This window comes from Carcharhinus amblyrhynchos, chromosome 26 (genome assembly GCF_965287045.1).
Source record: "Carcharhinus amblyrhynchos chromosome 26, sCarAmb.v2.hapA, whole genome shotgun sequence".
NCBI lineage: Eukaryota > Metazoa > Chordata > Chondrichthyes > Carcharhiniformes > Carcharhinidae > Carcharhinus > Carcharhinus amblyrhynchos.
Window position 1 is genome coordinate 29,508,266 of NC_137349.1, and position 20,231 is coordinate 29,528,496.

The following is a 20,231-nucleotide window of genomic DNA, read 5'->3' on the forward strand; positions in this document are numbered from 1 at the left end:
AACTTGGGTATCAGTTTCTGCTCGGCGATTTTGCGTTGTCATGGGACTGAGATATGCTATTGATAAGTGAATCTCACTCTGAACTCTGACCTATGCCATCTCTAGCTGATGCTTGATGCTGACACTGAAAGCCTAATGCGTTCTATTGCTGATTCCAGACCATACAGAGGGGACTTACAATGCTTCTACTCACTCCTTCTTTCTTTCAGCGACAGACAAGGTAGCCCTGCTGATGGGGAACATGAATTATTTATACCACAAGCAGCTGAAGGCTCCAATGGTGGATGTGCATGAGCTCACCAACCTCCTCCGCCAACTCGACTTCAAGGTTGTGTCCCTTCTTGACCTCACCCGACTTGAAATGCACAGAGCCGTGAATGAATTTCTACTGCTGCTTGACAAGGGAGTGTATGGTACCTACAACTTCACTCTTCCAACCCGGATTCAAACAGGCTCCCTCTCCCCACACTCTCAAAGCTGGGCACCATTCCAGGGACTCCAGATGCCAGCTTGACATGCCTGCAGTGTTGCTGGGGGATTTGACCATCAGGGCCATTGTCATTCTGCTGATCCTGTCCAACACCTGCATTGCTCGATTCTGAGCAAGAATTAGTGGGTAGTGATGAGGAGCAGGAAACCAGCCTGATCCTCCCTCCACTCACTAACATAGTGATGCTGAATTGTAACACCATTGATTGTAGCTGGAGTTGAGATGTGCCACTTAGTATAGCCTGAGGTTTGGAGTTCTTGAGCCCGCTGTGAGACAGGGCGGTCGGTGTTGTTGGATGCGGTGGGGGTGGAGGTGGATCTTATTCACAGTGTCCATCCTGTTGGAGAGGGGAGTGGGTATGACACAGGGAGTTTGTGTTGTTGGGAGTGAGTATTGGAAACCTGTATTTTTAGGGGCATTTGGCTGTGACACAGTGCATCAAGGTTGGGGGAGAGTTGGGTGTGACAGGGCAGAATTTTCCCATCCCGCCTGCCACAGGAATTGTAGCCGGTTGTTGGGGAAGAGTTAGGTGTGACATGGGGGTCAGTTGTTGGGGGAGTTTTGGGTGTGACACGGAGGTCAGTTGTTGGGGGAGTTTTGGGTGTAACACTGGGGTCAGTTGTTGGTAGAGTTTTGGGTGTCATACAATGGTCAGTTGTGGGGGGTGTTTTGAGTGTGACATAGGGTCAGTTGTTGGGGGAGAGATGGGTGTGAACACAGGTCAGTTGTTGGGGTAGTTTTGGGTGTCACACCAGGGTGAGTTGTTGGGAGTGTTTTGGGTGTGAAAGTTGGGAGATGGGGGTGCAAACTTACCAAAATAACTTTGAAGTCTAGGATGGGTGTGAAAATAGGAGAGTTTCAGATTTTTTTAAGAGTGAGTTTGAATCTGTGATCATTTGCACTCAGCGCATGAAAAACCAACAGAAATGCTTGCTCACCTGTAGAGGGAGGGGGTGGAGCTTAAGTCACCTGAACACTGGCTGAGAGTAGCAGAGAGCACCATTGCGCATGTGCAGATCTTTGCCTCCGACCTCCTCGTGGGGCTTCAACATCCTTCAGTTCTACTGGCGAGACCATCATAGCTGGTCCCTGTTGCCGAGGACTAGCTGTGATTCTCGCCAGAGAGAATCTCCCCCCGGCGAGGCCACAAACGGACGATAACACCCAGGCTCATAAAATCAATGAAAAACAGATATGAATATGATTTGAATAAATTATTCAGCCCTGTGCCGGAAATGAGTGGGAGGCTGAATGTGCTGGACATCCGGTGATGGCAAGATCATGAAAGGCGAGAAATCCAGCATGGACCTGATATCTCGGTTCTTGCACCATCTTTCTGGCTTGCCCTGCCCATCGGCCGGAGGGGGCGATACAGTAAGATCGCTCCTAGGGTCTACTGTCAGGGAGATACGGGGTGTTTTGGGGAAATACAGGGTGTTTTAGGAAAGATACAGGGTGTTTTGGGGGAGATATGGGCTGTTTTGGGGGAGGTACAGGGTGTTTTGGGAGAGATACAGGGTGTTTTGGGAGAGATACAGGGTGTTTTGGGGGGTACGGGCTGTTTAGGGGGAGGTACGGGGTGTTTTGGAGGAGATACGGGGTGTTTTGGGGGAGGTACGGGGTGTTTTGGGGGAGATATGGGGTGAGTCCAGGCTGTCTGTTTTTATTGAGGGGAGCTGTTTGTTGATTTTTCCTCAGGTTTGCTGTATTATGCTGGTCATGGATATGAAAACTACGGGAACAGTTTCATGGTACCCATTGATGCTCCAGGTTCCTACACATCCGAGCACTGTCTCTGTGTCCAAAACATTCTGCAGTTGATGCAAGAAAAACAAACTGGGCTGAATGTCTTCCTCCTTGACATGTGTCGCAAAAGGTGCAGAAAAGGAGAATTTCATTCTTGCACTCTCGCTGCTCAATTTCTGTGTTTGTGGTGTTGGGGAATAGTGCAGACACCATCAAACACTCCCAGGGCACTGAGAGCAGGAACAGTATGGGTTAGGTGTGGAGTGTATCCCTCTCCACACTGTCCAGTAAACAGGTGTGGAACGGGTCACTTCCCAAACTTTATCCCGTCTGACCCTATTTTAATGCCGCGGATTGTGTGACCTCAGAGCTGTTGTGTAGGGAGTCGGGGGAGAGGGGCGATTGGGGGGTTCTGTTACTGAACGTCTGCTTTCTTACACTATTTTTGCAGCAGCAATCAGGCTTCACAGAGCAGTCCATTAGGCCACACCCACCAATAGAAAAATAACCCCCCGAAATTTAAAGAGATGTCACAGTTGCCCAAAAATCAACCCATGCTCCTAAAGTCTCACCTCACCACCCCACTGGGAGTCACAACCCACACTGGGTTAGATACAGAACAGAGCTCCCCCTGCACTTGCTGCATCAAACATTCCTGGGGCAGCAATAGCAAAGGTGCTCTTGTCCCGAACTCTGGTCTGATTATTTTAAGTTTCCACATCTGCTGGTCCCTCTCACTGCAGTTGCTTGACTCTTAAACCAGGGCCAGAGTCCAGGTGTCCGGCCACCAGGAATTGGGTGGAGATGTTATCTGAGAGCTGCAGGTTTTTCATTCCCCCCTTCCTTCATAAACGCCTCAACCCCAACCCCAACCTCTCCCCCTCCCCTTCTCCTTCTCCTCCCCTTCCCCACCCCAAGCAAAGATAAACCATCATCAGGCTTACAACCTTAGGGAATAAGAACCAAAAATGCTGGAAACACTTGGCAGATAAGGCAGCACCCTCAGAGAGAGACAGTTAATGTTTCGGGTCAGTGATCTTTCATCAGAGCTCGAGTGAGAGAGGAGAAACTTTTGAGCAGACACAAAACCAAGAACAAGAGTTCAGGGTTAGGTGAGTAGATGGTGGGGTGGGAAGGAGGGGGTTAATGGAGGGGGGTATGTTTGGGCGAGAGTTGGGTAGGTGTGTGGGGACAGGGTAGTTGGTGGGTAGGTGTGTGTGTATGCAGGAAGGACTGGTTAGATGTGTGTGTGTGAGGTGAGTGGGTGGGTGGGTAGTTTTGTGTGTGTGTGTGTGTGTGTGTGTGTGTGTGTATATGTGGAGGGGGGGAGGTGGCTATGTGTCTGTTGGCACGAGTGGGTGGATAGGTATATATGCGGGGGTGGTTTGCGGGACTTGGTTGGTGTGTGTGGGGACAGAGGAGTGGGTGGGTGATGGGGTGTTGGGTGGGTTGGTGTGTGGGTGGTGGGTAGGCAGGTGGCAGAGAGGTGTTTATGTGAGCTGGGAGGTGGGGGGGCGGCATGTGTGTGTGGGCAGTTGGGCGGGTGAGGTGGGTAAGTATGTGTGGGTGCAAGTGGGTGGATAGATGTGTGTGGGGGTGTGTGTGTGTGGGTGTTGGTGGGTCAGTGTGTGTGAGGGCAGCTGGGGGGGGAAGTGGGTAGGTGTGTGTGGGTGCGAGTGGGTGGATAGATGTGTGTGGGGGGGTGCGGTGTCAGTGTGTGTCAGGGGGTGCTGTTGTGCGTGAGGGCAGTTGGGGGTGTTTGTTGAGCTAAGGAAAGTACAGGGGAAGGGCCTGTGATAGGAGGAAGAGCAGAAATGACTATCTGACAAAAATGATGGTGATGGGGTAGCTGTGGGACCAGTGCAGGTATAACTGTGGCTGTAAGGGCTTCTTTGTAACTTTCCCTTCTCAGGAACATGCATGATGAAATCATTCCACAAATGGAAGCCCTAAGGGTCACAGCGAATATTGTCTACGGTTATGCTACGTAAGTAATACACCTGCTCCTTATCCTCTCAAACTTTAGCAGCCTAATTTTGTAATTATTTACACTGTTGCCTCTTAGAGATATTCCAATTTTCGTCATAGAGAGAACTTTGATTGTGCTTTTCACAACTCCGAACCTGGCAGGCTAATTTAACGCCAATATGTTGCCTTTGAAGTGTAGGGAATGCGTCGGTCATATTGTGCACAGCAAGCTCCCATAAACAGCAATGTGATAATATCCAGATCATTGATGTCATGTTGGTGGTCCTATTGCAGACCCCAAACCAGGTGGTGGTCCTGTCTCGTGCCAGTTCATGTGGTGGTCCTGTCTCAGGTGCCAGGCCTGCTGATGGTGCTAAGCCTGGTGCCAGTCCAGATGAAAGTCTCCAGGGCGAGCTATCATTGATTAAAGATTAGGTGGCTGAACAATGGGCAGTAATTAGTCCCTGACCACGCGGTGGCTCTGTTTCAGAGAGTGTTGATGATTCACAGACTTATTATTTGTTGATCCAGTTGCCCAGATGCAGAAGCGTATGAAATCAGCCAAGGGGAGCTTGCAAATGGGATTTTCATCAGCTTCCTGAAGAAACGTTTATTGGAGGATGAGAAAATCACAGTCCTCCTGGATAAAGTTGCAGAAGGTGAGTTTGATTTGACACAAAGAATAAAGCTCTGCTCAGTGGGTTAAGGCAGTGAGGTAAGTTCTCCTCACTGGGTTAAGCCAGTGACTCAGGAACTGGGTCGCAAAGAGCTGGAAACATTGCAGGTTAAAGAAGGAGGTCATTGCCCTCTCGTTCTATTCAGACCTGTCACTGTTCTTCACAGCCACGTTTTACTTATCCAGCCTGATGTATCCCATCTCCCTGCTGGCCTAGGGCAGTCTGGCTGCCTGTCCATTCTTCCCAATACTGGGCTTTATGGCCAACTCATTGCTATTTATCTGGGGGAGGATCCATGATTACTGCCTGATCCCACTCTCCAGTAGGATTTTGGGTTGGATTTGGCCGACTCAAACAGAAAGGAGAAATTTCAGCTGATTCACCTGGTGACGTGGGTATGTCCCTGTGGACACTGGGATTTCCTGTCCCAATAGGAAGTGCTTGTGACATGCCTCCACTGTCGCTATGGTAATGTTGCTTTATTTAGACAGTTTCACTATTTCATTTATTCTGAGCTGCCCACATCATCGTCTCCATCCCTGTATCTCAGACTTTCAATTTCCTGTCAGTCCTGAAGTGACGTCAGTCACTTCCTGCCTATTACACATTCTTCCTCCTCTCTGCCTCATTCTCTCTCTCACTTCACCTCAGATGTGAAGTCTCTCACTCTCCAAGCAGTGCGTCCCAAGCTGCGGCAGGGTGGCACAGTGGTTAGCGCTGCTGCCTCACAGTGCCAGGGACCCGGGTTCAATTCCAGCCTCAGGTGACTGTCTGTCTGGAGTTTACACGTTCTCCCTGTGTCGGCTCCGGTTTCCTCCCACGGTCCAAAGACGTGCCAGTTAGGTGGATTGGCCGTGCTAAATTAGCCCCACTGTCAGGGATTAGCAGGGTAAATATGTGGGGTTACGGGAATAGGGCCTGGGTGGGATTGTGGTCGGTGCAGACCTGATGGGTGGAATGGCCTCCTTCTGCATTCTAGGGATTTTATGATGCTACGCACGTTCCTGCCTTCAGCAATTTCAGCATTTCATTATGGTTTGATAATGGTTTTCCTCATTCCCTTCTTCCCCTCTCTTTGGCCAATATCTCTGTTATCCTGCTAGTTTTTTGTCTAACCCCTGCCTGCTGTTCTTGCTCCCCCTTTCTTTAGCACCCCCCACCCCCGGCTTCTACAAGTCCTGCCTTCAATTTTCCTGTGGTGATTTCTTACCTCCCTGATTTACCCTTGGTCCCAGATGTTGAAGAGTCTTCCCCTGGGCACTAATGTTCACAACCCAGGGGAAAGATAATCAGTGGCATTGAAAAAGAAGTACAGGCTGGAATTTTCTCACCATTCACAGGGTGAGATCTCCCGGTGCTGCCGATGGCACAGACCTGCCATGGATTTCTCTTTGTGGGCAGCATAGTGGCACGTTGGTTAGCACTGCTGCCTCACAGTGCTAGGGACCCAGGTTGAATTTCCAGGGTCACTGTCTGTGTGGACTTTGCACTTTCTCCCCGTGTCAGCGTGGATTTCCTCCGGGTGCTCCGGTTTCCTCCCAGAGTCCAAAGATGTGCAGGTTAGGTTGACTGGCCATGCTAAATTGTCTCTTAGTGTCCTGAGATGCTTAGATTAGATGGAGCAGCAGAGTAAATATGTGGGGTTACCAAAATAGGGCCTGGGGTGAATTGTTGTCTGTGCAGACTTGATGGGTTGAATGGCCTCCTTCTGCACTGTAGGGATTCTATGATTCTCAGTGGGGAGCGGTGAATTCAATGGGAAACCCTGTTGACAATGGTGGGACCAGAACATCCCGCCAATGGCACCAATCCACCAGCCAATAGCAGGGCATCTCTGTTTCACAAGAAGTCCTGCCAACTTTTTTTTTCATTTTCTTTAAACACTTTTGTTGATAGAAATTAGGAAAAAGGTTGATTGGTGATGTATGATGAACCCTCCCTGAAATATTTTCACTTTGAGTTAGCAACCCTATCGTCACCCATCTCCTTCCCACGGCCAGCCTGTTATTCAGGGCGTTTGCTGTAATTTAACAAGACCAAGAGCAGTTGCTAAGGGTCATGGCTGCTGATCTCCCTTTGAGGTGATGGTATCTAAAGCTAACACTGCTGTGCAGACACAGTGAGCCATTTTGGAAAGGGTGCAGCCATATCTTTTATATCTTTCAGAACAATGCAGAGTGGACACTGTGCAACAGGTGTATTTACAAGAATTTTAAAATATTTCTGCAACCACAAAATGTCTGTGCCCATGCTTACCACTCAGCATCTATTACCTTCTGTGATAGCCGTTTACTTTGCTCTGAGTCCACACCCAGACTTAATCAAGCATAGAGAGCATAAATCAGTTACCTGAGTCTTTTTAATTAAACGCAGAATAACCACTGAACACCAAAACCATATATTCAGCCTTCTTTCCCTCCTCCCTTCAAGTCTGCAGCTCCCTGACAAACAGAGCCCTTCTCCCTCTACTCTCCAGCTTTAAAACAATTCCTATTCCCCTTGTTCTCCTTATGCAACCCTCAATTTCTCTGGTACTGATTCAGTTTAACTTTGATTTAGATTCATTCTAAAAATGCCCTTTAAATATCAATGACCTTTACCCTGTAAATTTAACCAGATGTATTTCTTAATTTTTGCTTTCTTTTTTGTTTTAATTTCCTTAGTGATTCAGCAGCCTTTTCATGTCACTCGTTTCCTTGTCTGATGTGATATAGCAGCTCATATGCACACATAGGGACAGATGCACACGGTCACACTCGGACGTGTGCGCACGGGCACGGACACGCTCACGCACAGACACGGACATGCGCACACACACACACACAAATATACTTGGACACACTTTGTTCCTGAAGTGTGGATAGAGAAACTTCCAGCAAACATTAATGAAGGTATAGCTAGACTTGGCCTAGTAGTCTCAGCGACTTGGTGTTGTGTATGACAGATTACTGCCCTCAGCTTTTATTAAAGGTTCTCATCTAAGTCCCAAATGACATCCTATGCGACTGTAATAAAGATAATAAACCTCTTTTCAGCAACTTCGACCTATATACAGCTTTTGACACGGTTGATCACACTAATCGCCTCCAATGCCTCTCCACCATCATCCCTCTAATCTAATCTAGCAATGGCTTCTCTTCCTCCAAGCAAACAGCTGGAGAAATGTCCACACACAAAGTCACAAGGCTGTGGAATTCACTTCCAGGATTAGCGGTTGAGAGTGATAATATGTTACCATTCGAGATTAGATGGGTGGATAAAATATAGGGTGGAAAGCAGTGAAAACAGGGAGTAGTCCAGCTGTGGCCTAACCAGTATTTTTTACAGCTCAAGCATAAACTCCCTATTTTATTCCCCAGTTGATGAAGTCATCTGGGATAGTTTCCTCTTTAACTACACTAAGTGTGGCTACTTTCAGGGTTTTAAAAAAAGTATTCATTCATGAGACACGGGCATCACTCTCTGCCCAGCATTTATTGTCCATCCCTAGTTGCCTGAGGGCAGTTGAGAATCAGCTACATTGCTGTGGCTCTGGAGTATGTAGGCCAGAACAGATAAGAAATTTCCTTCCCTAAAGGACAGTGGTGAACCAGATGGGTTTTTTCTGACAATTGACAATGGCCTTCTGGTCATCAATAGATTCTTAATTCCAGGTTTTTAAAAAAATTGAATTCAAATTCCACTATCTACCATGGTGGGATTCGAACCTGTGTCCCCAGAACATTAGCTGACTTATCTGGATTAATAATCTACCAATAATACTAGTAGACCATTGCCTCCCCCTGGACATGTACTCCAAGGTTCTTCCGTTCCTCTACACTCTTCAGTTTCCAGCCATTTGTTGTATGTTTCCTTGTCTTGTTTGTCTTCCCTAAATGCATTATTATTTCATTGAACTGCATTTGCCACTTTTCAGTCCAACTGAGCAGACCACTGAAATCTCCCAGCAGTCTAAAGCTTTTCAATATTGTTAATGATGGGCCTGACATTTTAAATCTAAATTGTTGGTGTTTGTCATAAAAGCAAATAACCTTGTTTTGAGCCCTGTAGATCCTCAATGGAAACAGCCTTCCAGTCACAAAAGTGTCATACAGCTGTTATCCTCTATTTCCTGCCACTGAGCCAGTTTTGGATCCAATTTGTCCTTTTACCCTTGTATCCCCTCAGTTATTACGTTTCCTGGTCAAGAGCCTTGCTAACATTAACGGCATCAACCTACCTTGGTCTCTTCTGTAGTGATACTGTGCCTTTACGAAATTTATTTATATTATGTTTTTTGTAAGAGGCAGTGTTTTGTTGCAAGAAGTCAGTTTATCTGTAAAAACATGCAGCTGCATGCTGAGACTATAGGATTTTAGCTAATGGTGTGTTTGTCTCAACAGAGTTAATGCATTTGTGTTTACTTGAGTTTTGCTCTGGGGTTTCAGAGTAGGGTTTTGATTAGGTTGATTGACAAAGACAGACTCATGCTAATAGGAGGAGCTAAGCTTCAGGAAAATACAGATTCTCTTTCATTTTGAAAGTGAGTTCCTGTCTGATTCTGAAGGAAGCAAGATGTATTTCTCTGTCTCTACCTCTCTCTGAAAAGGCCTCTTTGAGAGCTCTAGGCTGTTAACCTAAGACAAGCAAGTAAATGTGTGTTTTGCTAACTCATTTTAAAAAAGGCTTTAAGTCCATAAGAGGAATATTGCTTGAATTGGGACTCATCATGAGAGTTAAGAATTGTACCTTGTCTCCTTTAAGTATTGTTCAATTTTTAAATGACAAGCTAAGTCATTTGTTGTCGTTAAACCGTGTTGTTAAATAAAGTTTCTTTGATTAAAAACTTCCCAGTGCATCAGTAGTATCATGCCTGGAGTAAAGCATCATATCCTCTTTCTGCTTGGTAGGGATTTATAGTCCTCATATTAATGCCAAAATAGAAAATTATTGGGATCTAGTCTGACTTCCTAATATACCTTGGGGTTTCTGATCCATACCTATGACTTCTCATAAAGTTCAACCATGTTAGTCTGATGGGAGCTTCCCTCTAATCTTCTCCTTCAAGACAGTTCTCAAAACTTATCTCTTTGTTACCTATCCACCTTACTTGGCTCGATGTCAGTTTTGTTTTATATACCCCTGTGAAATATCTTGGGATGGTTAACAACATAAAGATACTAACGAATGCAAGTTGTTGCTGCAGTCGATTACTCCAGGGCAGATTAAAACTCCATTGGAGCCCCTTGTATGTCATATGACCATGATTTGCAGCTCCAGCAAAAAAACACTGGTACTAAAACGAGAAATCTTCAGGACTGAGTGGGAATTAGAGAGGCTCCGTATCCAGTGTTCGCCTGTTCCATTCCAGCTGAAAGGGGGAAAGAGTTCGAATTCCCCGTGACATGAAGTGGCCATCAAGCTGAATAAATGAATTAAGAAATGCAATAATTTCGCTGTCACTTTCCCCCTTGTGATTTCAGATATGGGGAAGTGTGAACTCACAAGAGGAAGACAAGCTTTAGAAATCCGGAGCAGCCTGTCAGAGAGACGGTCATTGAGAGATCACATTAAACCACCCAAATATCAGGATGAGTATTCAGCCAGGAACCTGCAGTGGGCCAAAGCCCATGGTATGAGAGTGTTCACTCCTTTCAATGCTTCAACTTGTCATAAGTCTTTCTGTTCTTAGCGCTAAGCATTTAAAGAGGGAAATAATTTTCCTGAGTTTGGCATCAATTTCTCTGTCCATAAATTTTGATGAATATCTTTGCAAGGGAAAAGCACCTAAAGAGCCTGCACGCTCCCATGTCAAGCTCCAGTGCCTACTGTTCATGTGGGATTAATGATGTGGAGATGCTGGCGTTGGACTGGTGTAAACACAGTAAGAAGTCTGACAACATTAGGTTTAAGTCCAACCAATTTATTTGACAGTAAACTCACCAGCTTTCTGGGTTTGCCCTTTGTCAGGTGAATGGAAAGTGAGTCGTCCACCTTGGTGAAGCTACAACATAGGGTTACATATGCAAGCTAAACAGCAGGCAATGTATGAAGCTACACAATCAACAAATCAAATCACAGCTCTGCACTCCTGTCATGTCCAGACATCAATGGTGATGGACAGTTAATAGGAGCAGGGAAATGTTCCATCAACACCCTCATTGATGGTTGGGTCCAGCAAGTGAATGTAAAAGACAAGCTGAAACATTTTCAGCCAGAGCTGTGGACTGGATGGTCCATCTCAGCCTCCTCCCATGGCCCCCAGAATCAAAGATGACCAATTGAATCCCTCCTCGCAATATCAGCTGCACACACGACACAGAGCAAAGGCTGTGGGCCCCGAGAATATTCTGGTTGTTATGAAGTAGACTTATGCTCCAGAACTGGCCCCGCAGCTAAGCAAGCTGTTCCAGTACAGCTGTAACACTGACATCTACTGGACATTGTGGAACCATTGTCCAGGTATGTCCTAGCCACCTGGTAGGACAAATCCACTCCAAACAAATACTACCCGACAAACCTCTTCTCAACCATTGACAAAATAGCGGAAGATGTTGTCAATAGTGCTGTCACGGGTCACTTTCTCACCAATAACCTGTACTCTCTATAAAAGCAAATTACTGCAGATGCTGGAATCTGAAACCAAAGGAGAAAATGCTGGAAAATCTCAGCAGGTCGGGCAACATCTGCGAGGAGAGAAAAGAGCTGATGTTTTGAGTACTGATGACCCTTTGTCAAAGCTCAACAGCTTTGACAGGGGGTTGTCTGGATTCGAAACATCAGCCTTTGTCTCTCTTTGCAGATGCTGCCAGACCTGCTGGATTTTCCAGCATTTTCCCTTAAGGTATCCTGTCTCTCTGATGTTTAGTTATGAGAAAGGTGAGGAGTTCCATAGTTCTGAAGTGCCTGCAATGAATCTGAACTTCGGGGGAGTTGCTGGTAATGTTGGGGGTTTAAAAGATGTGAATTCATCTAAATGAGATCAGAATGCTCACTGTCCAATCGGTCTGCTCTTTCTAGCTCTTCCAGAGAGCCTGTACGTCCATTTTGAATGCGGGGTCACAGTTCGTCTTGGATTTGCAGCTGAGTTTTCAAACATTATGATTATTTATACCAGGATAGAGCAAACTCGGAAGGACATCACTAAATGTGAAGCCAAGCTGACTGATTTTTCAGAGGTATGGAACAATGCAGAAGGTTGCTCAATATTCCTTTCAAGGATCACCCACGCTACAAACACAACATTGGTGTGAAATGGTTTGTTTCTCACTGAGGTGGCAGTAATAAAGTAACTCCAATCTGAATCCAACATTAGGATCCCGTCTGGCACCCGAGTGAAGGGGAAGCAGACTTCAAGTTGTGGGAGACTCATTCCCCTTTGCTTTGGAGTTAGTTCAGCTCCAGGTTTTAACATTGCTGCCAAGCTTTGCACTGATACTGAACTTGCAGACTTGAAGTATCCCCCCACAACAGTAATGGGATTTCCACAGGAACATTATACAATGACTCCCCTTATATTACATTGGTGTCTTTAGAGGCCAAATGCTCTGGAGAGGGGGTTAAGAGGCAACAAAAGCCAAAGATAAATATCGGTTGCTGGCTGCCCAAGCTTGGGCCTTCCTCAGCACTGATGATAAGGAGGGGGGTTCATCCCCTGGCACATAATGTTGTACTCACTATTGTGAAGCATGTATCCAATCTTCAGGTATGGACAGGAATTCTTTGGTAAATTCCAGGTTCATCTCACAACAGGGCACACCAATGACTCAGTACAAGTGACTGTCAGAAAACATATCCTAGCTTCTTGTCATTCTTGGCAAGCTTGTCCTTTCTCCATTCTCCCAGTAGCCTAATAGTCTGAAAGATGTGCTGGTTAGGTGCATTGGCCATACTAAATTCTCCCTCAGTGTACCCGAACCGGAGTGTGGCGACCAGGGGATTTTCACAGTAACTCCATTGCAGTGTTAATGTAAGCCTTACTTGTGACACTAACAAAATAAGCTTAAAGCTCTGATAATAAGCACCATACTACACAGATAACTGCATTCAGGATTGATGCCTGGTCTAGGCTGAGGTAGCTGCTCTCAGTTGGAGAGATTATAGTCGGTTCGGTGCTTCTGGGTGAAGCACAGGAAAGAGTTACTGCTCCTTGTTGCTGTCCGCTGACTCCTGCTAGAATGTGTTACCTGAGATCACAAAGAATCATGGCAGAGAGCTCAATGCACCTCAGCAAGCGAGTCCACCCTTCCGGCAGAGGGGTGAAATACAATAACGATCAAATTGGAATGTTTGCTGAGTGTCTGTCTTGTGCTATATTGGTGGGTGATCCCATTTACAGCAGAATGCTGGTTCTCCCAGTGATTTTCCTTTTTAACTTTCTGAATCATAGGATCTGGACATAGACCTGAAGCACACAAACAAAGACTGTCCTGAGGAAACAGGCAGCATCCTGTTCACCATCAGGAACTTTGACTATCCAGATAAGTGTCTCTACACCAGGCTAAGTGGCCTGCAGAAGTTAAAGGTAATCATCCACTTTCCATTGTCACCTCCCTAATTACCATCTTGTACTTATAAAGGGATCAAGGGGAAATGGCAGGAGATTGGGGTTGAGCAACTTATCAGCCATGATTGAATGGCGGCAGAACAGATTTGATGGGCTGAATGGCATAATTCTGCTCCTCTATCTTCTGGTCTTGTACAGCATCAAGATGCCTCACAGTACTTTACACAGAACACTACCTCGTGCTCCACGTTATCTAGGTGAATTCAAGTTACTTTGTCAGTAACAATGTCTCCCTCACAGCAATGAGAAGAGTGTATATCGTTCAGTGCAGATCATGTCAGGCAGAGAGAAAGGTGGGCAGGGGCTGGGCAAAGCCAGAACCAACTGGCACCGCAAAGTGTTGTGGTAACATCCATGGCACCACAGCCTGGCTCACCGTGGGGATGTCGAGCGCATTGCAGAGCTGATCTACAAAGAGATCCTCGGGGTCCTAAAGGTTTCCCTGGAAAATATCATCAGGGACTGGGTGACCTACACCGAACATGCCAAGCACAAAACGGCGACGACCATGGATGTGAAGTATGCCCGGAAGCACCAAGGGCCCACCCTGTCTGGCTTTGGTGGTTGAAGATAGTTTAAAGAAAGTTTGAGAAGAGTGACTCAGTGGGGTGAATTTTCCCATTCCGCCCACTTCAGGAACCATGGTGGGCAAGGGGTGAACCATGGAGAGATCCTTTGACCTCGGGCAGAATTTTCTAGTTTCGGGGCGAACGCAGCTGGAAAATCCTGCCCTCTGAGTTGTTTTTGGTTAAGGGAGGGGTGATTTCCAGGACATGCCCTTGTCCTGTGGGGTGCTTAACTTCTACTTGAAACACTGGCAGAATACCAGTTTAATATCTCATTCAAAGGACAACAATGAAGCGCTCCCTCAGTAATGAGCTGACATGTCAGCCTGCATTATACTGTAGTTTACATCCGAGAGCAGGCCCTGATGTCATAACCTGATTCAGATGCAAAGCTGCTATCCACTGAGCCAAGCTGACACATCAGCTCACCATAAAATCAATAACTTCATCGTTCCCCAATAACTCAGTAAGTAAACGCACCAGTGTCATATTGATCAGAAAAGTGCCTATTTTGGTCACAACATTGAGCATGAGGAAGGAAAGTACAAGTGGCCTGGACAGGCAGACAGAAAAGTGGCAAAGGGAAGCCAACCTAGAAAGATGTGAGGCAAGGGAATAAGTGGTAGAATATTGAGAAGTGTAACACAGAGGAACCTTAGAGTGCTTGTCTAAGATTCCTTAAGGATAGTGGAATAGGTTAAACAGGATAGTTGCATTAATTGCTAAGGCATAAAATATAAAACAGGGAGGTAATACAAGAACTGTACAAAATACTGGTTAGGCAATTGCTCAAGTACTGTGTATAGTTCCGATTGCTGCATTACAGGACAGATGGATTTGTACTCGAGTGCATACAGAGGAGATTTATGAAGACATTGTCCAGACAGGAGAATTTTAGCCACAGGAAAAGAGTAGGTTAGTGCTGTTCTCTTTGGAGAGAGGGGGCTGAGGAGAAGTTAATTTAATTGAGGGTTGTCACTGCTCGAGAGAGATAGGTAAAGAGTTGGAGAGGTTTCCACATCTGGAAGATCATTGCTCAGATGTACAGGTGGAGAGTAATTTGGCAATGTCTGAACCTATCTGACTCATTCCCCATTATAAAGTATGTTCATTGTTCAAGATTTCACAGGGACATAGCCCCTATGAATGGTAAGACATTTCTGTGCTGTGTTCACCACACCTTGGGAAAAATGTATTGCTCTTGGAAGGACCGCAGCGAAGATTTACCAGAATGTTACCTGGATCCCATGGGTTAAATTGTGAGGAGAGGTTAATCTAGTGCAGGCTTGTTCATCTGGCAGTAAGGATACTTCAGTTGCAAGCAATAAAAGAACTAACTTCACAAAGTTAAAGTAAATCAAAGAAAAAGGCTTGATAAAGAAACTTCATTACACCAACACTCTGGCCACACAAGCTGCCCACAATCCCCACCTGCTTTCTTGTTATACTGGGTCAGCTGACCACCACATCATTTTGCCATTGGTTACATTGTCTGTTGGGTCAGCTGACCCTCACAGCATGTTATCATTGGTTACATTATAACAAGATTAGGTTCTCTGCATTTTCAGGGTGAAGGGGTGTTACGATTTAAGTTTTTAAGATATTTTGGGGAATTGATAGGCGAGAGAGAAGGAAACGAGTTCCACTGATTGTGGAGTCCAGGAACAGGATACAAAGCCTAAAGATCAGTGCCAGACTTTTGTGAAGTGAAATTAATAAGCAATTCTATGTGCAAAGATAGTAAAAATTTGGAACTCTGTTCTGCAAATGGCAGTGCGATTAATTTTAAATCCAAGATTAATAGATCTTTTATTAACTAAACATATGAAAGGTTATGGGCAAAATGAAGTTAATTTGCATATCAGCCATCATCTGATTGAACAATGGAAAAAGCTCAAAGAACTAAATGGCCTTCTCTTGTTTCTATCTAAATAAAACTAAATTACTGCGAGTGCTGGGATCTGAAATCAAAAGAGGAAATGCTGGAAAATCCCAGCAAGTCTGACAGCATCTGTAAGGAGAGAAAAGAGCTGACATTTTCAGTCCAGATGGCTCCTTGCCAAAGCTTTGACAAAGGGTCATCTGGACTCAAAACATCAGCTCTTTTCTCTCCCTACAGATGCTGCCAGACCCGCTGGGATTTTCCAGCATTTCCTCTTTTGGTCTTATATCTGTCTTCCTGTGCATGTGGAGTCTGGTGTGGACCCTATCAGGATAGTTAGACCAGTGACACTGTCCAGACACACTGAGAAAGGCAAGTTGTTGTCTATACTGTACTCCAGGGTGAAACTGACCCCCAATATGATGATGGGGCAAAGGGGAAGAGAAATTAGGGACTATATCACATAAATTAACGATCTTCTTTGCTTTATCTCTGTTGTGTAGAAGGAGCTGAGCTTTTCCGTTTGCCTGCAGTACCAGTACAAGGAAATGGAGGAAACCATAGAAGAGAAGAAAATAGTCAGTGTCGGAAAGCCCCTTGTATCTAAGCTCAACCTGCATGGATGGGAGCACCAGAGCGAATACATCTCCGTTTATGGCTCATTGCAGAGTTCCTTAAGTGAGCCTTCACGGCTGCTGATCCGAGACTCTAGCCTCTTCCATTCCTGTATACCAACCCCTTTACGCTCCTGCAATAGTTTGAATGATCTTGAGGGTTATGCTGATTTATACCAATGCAGAAACAAATCCACCAATCTGTTCTATAGCACCCAGGCACAACAGAAGCAGAGCCGAAAGTCAGCAGGAGTTACGACTGGGCTAACTGCCAAAGAGACCATTGAAGGGATTACCGCCCAGTTTAAGTCTCTGAATTCCTCGCAATAATTGGGACATTCTCTTCACACAGAGACATCAGGAGGGACAACAGCACGATATTGGAGAGCTTCATACCAAAATGCAAAATGCTTGAACAAAGATTAGTTAGAGAGGCAGGAGATTGATTGTGGAACTCAGGGATCCTAGGGAAAAGAAATAGTTTTCTTGTAATACTCTACACTTAATATTTAACCACTTCCTGCTTTACCCAGTCCTTCCTGATAATCAACATGTTCTTTTCCTCCTTCAGAATGGAGTAGCTTCGTACCTCATTATTGGCCTATTGGAGAAAAAGGGATGGACTTTGTTGACTTGGCTTAGCGCAAAACCACTGACTGGATTTGTCTCACGTGACTCTCAGATTCACCCTTTAATCAACTTCAGAGCAAGCACTTCAGCTAATTGTAACGATACTGTGCCTTTAAGAAATGTATTTGTGTCATGTTTCTTTTGCAGGATTTGTTTTAGCTGTCCATTCTATTCACCCGGTGCTGCTTTGTCTATAACTGACAGCCCATGTTGATTCTGCAGAAGCATAGTTTCTCTTAATTGCCAAGATGTTTGTTTTAACCTGGGCTACTGCAGCATTGTTATTTTGTGTTTTCCTCTGGGGATTTTCAGGGTGGGGCTTGATTAGGTTGATTGACAGAGAAATCATGTGACTGGGCGGCGCTCAGCTCGGAGAGAGACACAAGCTCAGTTGCTGCTTGAGATCTTTAGAAAGAAGTAGATCTCTGCAGGTCTCTGTCTCTCAATGGATCTGGAGATTGGGATGTGCCAGAAAATAAGTCCCTTGCTCTGAAATACTGCTGTTCAAAGATAGATCTTTCCCTGGAGGCTGCTGTATTGGAATCAGGTATCTTCCTTTATCTGTGTTCAGTGGGGTTACAAGGCTGGGAATGTAGCACCCATGTGAGCATATCTGTTTTTATGCTGATTCTGAAAAAGGATTTATTTGTGTGGGGATATTGCTTAAATTGGAACTATAGAGATAGCTAGCTGTTAAGAATTATACCTTGTCATGTTTAAGTATTTTAATTGGTACAAGTTATCCGATTTTTTTTAATATTGTAACTGTGTTAAATAAAGTTTGTTTTAATAAAAGCTTCCTATGAGTTAATAGAATCACAGCTGGAGTAAAATACCTTATATTTATGCTAGTGCCAAAATCAAAAGAAGGTGGAGTCTAGACTATCTTCACAATATACCCTGGAGTTTCTGATCTGATTCCTAACACAATGAGCAGAAATATTGTCTGTCACGTACTTCCTCTTTGAGAGAGAGTAAAAAGAATGATTTTGCTTCTATCCTTTCACACCTTTAAGGCATTTTGAAGTGGAGGCCAATTTCCCCTCTATTGCTCCGATTGTTTATTATGCTCACTAGATCAGTCAAATTGTGTAGACATGATCCACAGTTTTGGTGAGTTGGCCAGTCTCTGCCAGGAATTACTGAAGCATTGATGTTTGCCTCCCTGGGCTCTGAAAGAGTGATGTCAGTTGGAGTACCTGCTTGAGGGGGTTATCAAGAATGAATGTGTGTGTGGATGTTGGCTGTGCTGTACTATAATCCCCCGCCCCCCCCACACAATTGCTCTGCACTCACTGACTGGCCTATCGAAGACTGGTCATCTGGTTAAGCGGGAAGGGGACAATGCCTGAACTCCAGCAAGTCAGAACTCCTAGGACAAGAAAGAAGAAAACACTTGCACCAAGAAGTAAAAGTGGGAAGAATAATCTTGTGTAAATTGGTGTAGTTTGAGGTTATTGCTTTGTGATGGTTACTCAGTGTAACCTTTCCATTGTTCTTGATCATGATGTACATTAATTCTGTTATTATGAGATGTTAGTAAGTTGAAGTTTATTTATTAGTGTCACCAGTAGGCTTACATTAATACTGCGATGGAGTTACTGGGGAAATCTCCCATTTGCCACAGTCAGGGTAAATAGGTGGGGTTACAGGGATAGGACCTGGGTGAGATTGTTGTCAGTGTAGGCTTGTTGGACTGAATGACTTCCTTCTGTACTGTAGAGATTCTATGATGCTAGTCTATGCCTGACATGTTCTTCCCTTTTGCTGATGGGTTGACAATACTGAATACTTGGTAAGCACCCCATAGCCAAGCAATCCATGAAAGTCTAGTATTCTTGCAATAAAGTTTCAGTGCAGCTTAAAACTTTTCATTAATTGATCTCAAATTTAAAAGAGAGAACCATGGGGTTCTTATTTTTGATGAATGGTCATTACTACAACTGTTCCCAGGCCAGGTCCCCAAATTTGTTATCCTCCATCCCCTCTGTGGGAACTATCTGGGCACGAGTCCCAGATGTTTTAAGGGACACCCCCCAGAATTGTTAAATCCGTAGGTGAGGAGGAGTGGACTGGCTCCTTTATTCAGACCCTCGGTCGGTCGCAACAAGATTATTTCAAATGAATAATTTCCCTCGCAAGTCCCCATCCCCATCCCCATATATTTATCTCTTAAAAGAAGCCAATTTAACCAGGATTCCTTGAGTTGTGGAGTGAGTGAGTTTGTTACCCACTAAATGCGATGAATATAGTAAAACACATGGACATACATTCACACATTAGAAATGAGAAGCGAGTCCAAAAATAAGTTTTGAAAAATGCAATTCACTCTTTAACTTGTTGTGAGTAGATGGTGAAATGTTGTGGTCATTTGAGGTTTGTGATTTCAGTAGTGCTGACTTCAGGAGTTAGTTACGAGATCTGAGGGTCCAGCAGTTTAACTGAGAAGTTGCCCAGCTTCCTTTCCAACTGCGATTTTACAGCAACCACACTGTGCATGTGTGTGGGGCGTGTGGAATGCTGTACGCTTGTTTCTGTATCACACACTCTGACATAATCAGCACTAATCCACACTAACCAAGTTTTGCAACTGTGTTTTTTTAACGTCTTCCCTTGTATGTTCCCGGAAGGTGAAAATCCACAAACCGGCCTAGGACATAACTTGCAGGACATAATTTCTGCCAAGAGGATGATCAGTTTCCATTATCTCCACAGGAGATGACAGTTCACATTTGTATGGCTTGTTCCTTCTGAATGTCTGTCTGAGACAAGATGACATTCCATTCTCTCTCCCTTAGTATCACTCACACTGCAGCAGTTCAGACAGTGACTGAATTTACATCCTCAGAATTTATTCCCTCAGCGAACTTTGGCTTGTAGACCATGTTTAAAATGCAAACCTTATTTAAAAGTTCAATGGGAGGGATTTTCCATGCAATCCACTGTGCTACATGCTTTGTGGTAGCGGAGGTGGCCCGACATTGACAGGTGGCGGGACCTTCTCATCCCACCATTGTCAACGGGTTTTCCAGTTGAATGCACCCCTCACAACCAGGAAACCTGCAGTGGGGGGTGCACCATCAGCAGGACTGGAAGATCCCACTGGCATGAGT

General features: G+C 45.1%; 1 protein-coding gene across 1 annotated transcript in view; it reads left to right on the forward strand.

The window, feature by feature from the left end:
* Positions 1-17,913, forward strand: part of malt2 (MALT paracaspase 2) — a 47,262-nt gene extending 29,349 nt beyond the window's left edge. The window contains exons 11-18 of the mRNA XM_080212846.1: positions 210-413; positions 2,189-2,366; positions 4,149-4,223; positions 4,736-4,863; positions 10,344-10,493; positions 11,881-12,038; positions 13,250-13,384; positions 16,378-17,913. Coding sequence (XP_080068972.1) covers positions 210-413; positions 2,189-2,366; positions 4,149-4,223; positions 4,736-4,863; positions 10,344-10,493; positions 11,881-12,038; positions 13,250-13,384; positions 16,378-16,818 — 1,469 coding nt within the window. The 3' untranslated portion in view covers positions 16,819-17,913. The remainder of the gene's footprint in view (positions 1-209; positions 414-2,188; positions 2,367-4,148; positions 4,224-4,735; positions 4,864-10,343; positions 10,494-11,880; positions 12,039-13,249; positions 13,385-16,377) is intronic.
* The last annotated feature ends 2,318 nt before the right edge of the window (positions 17,914-20,231 follow it).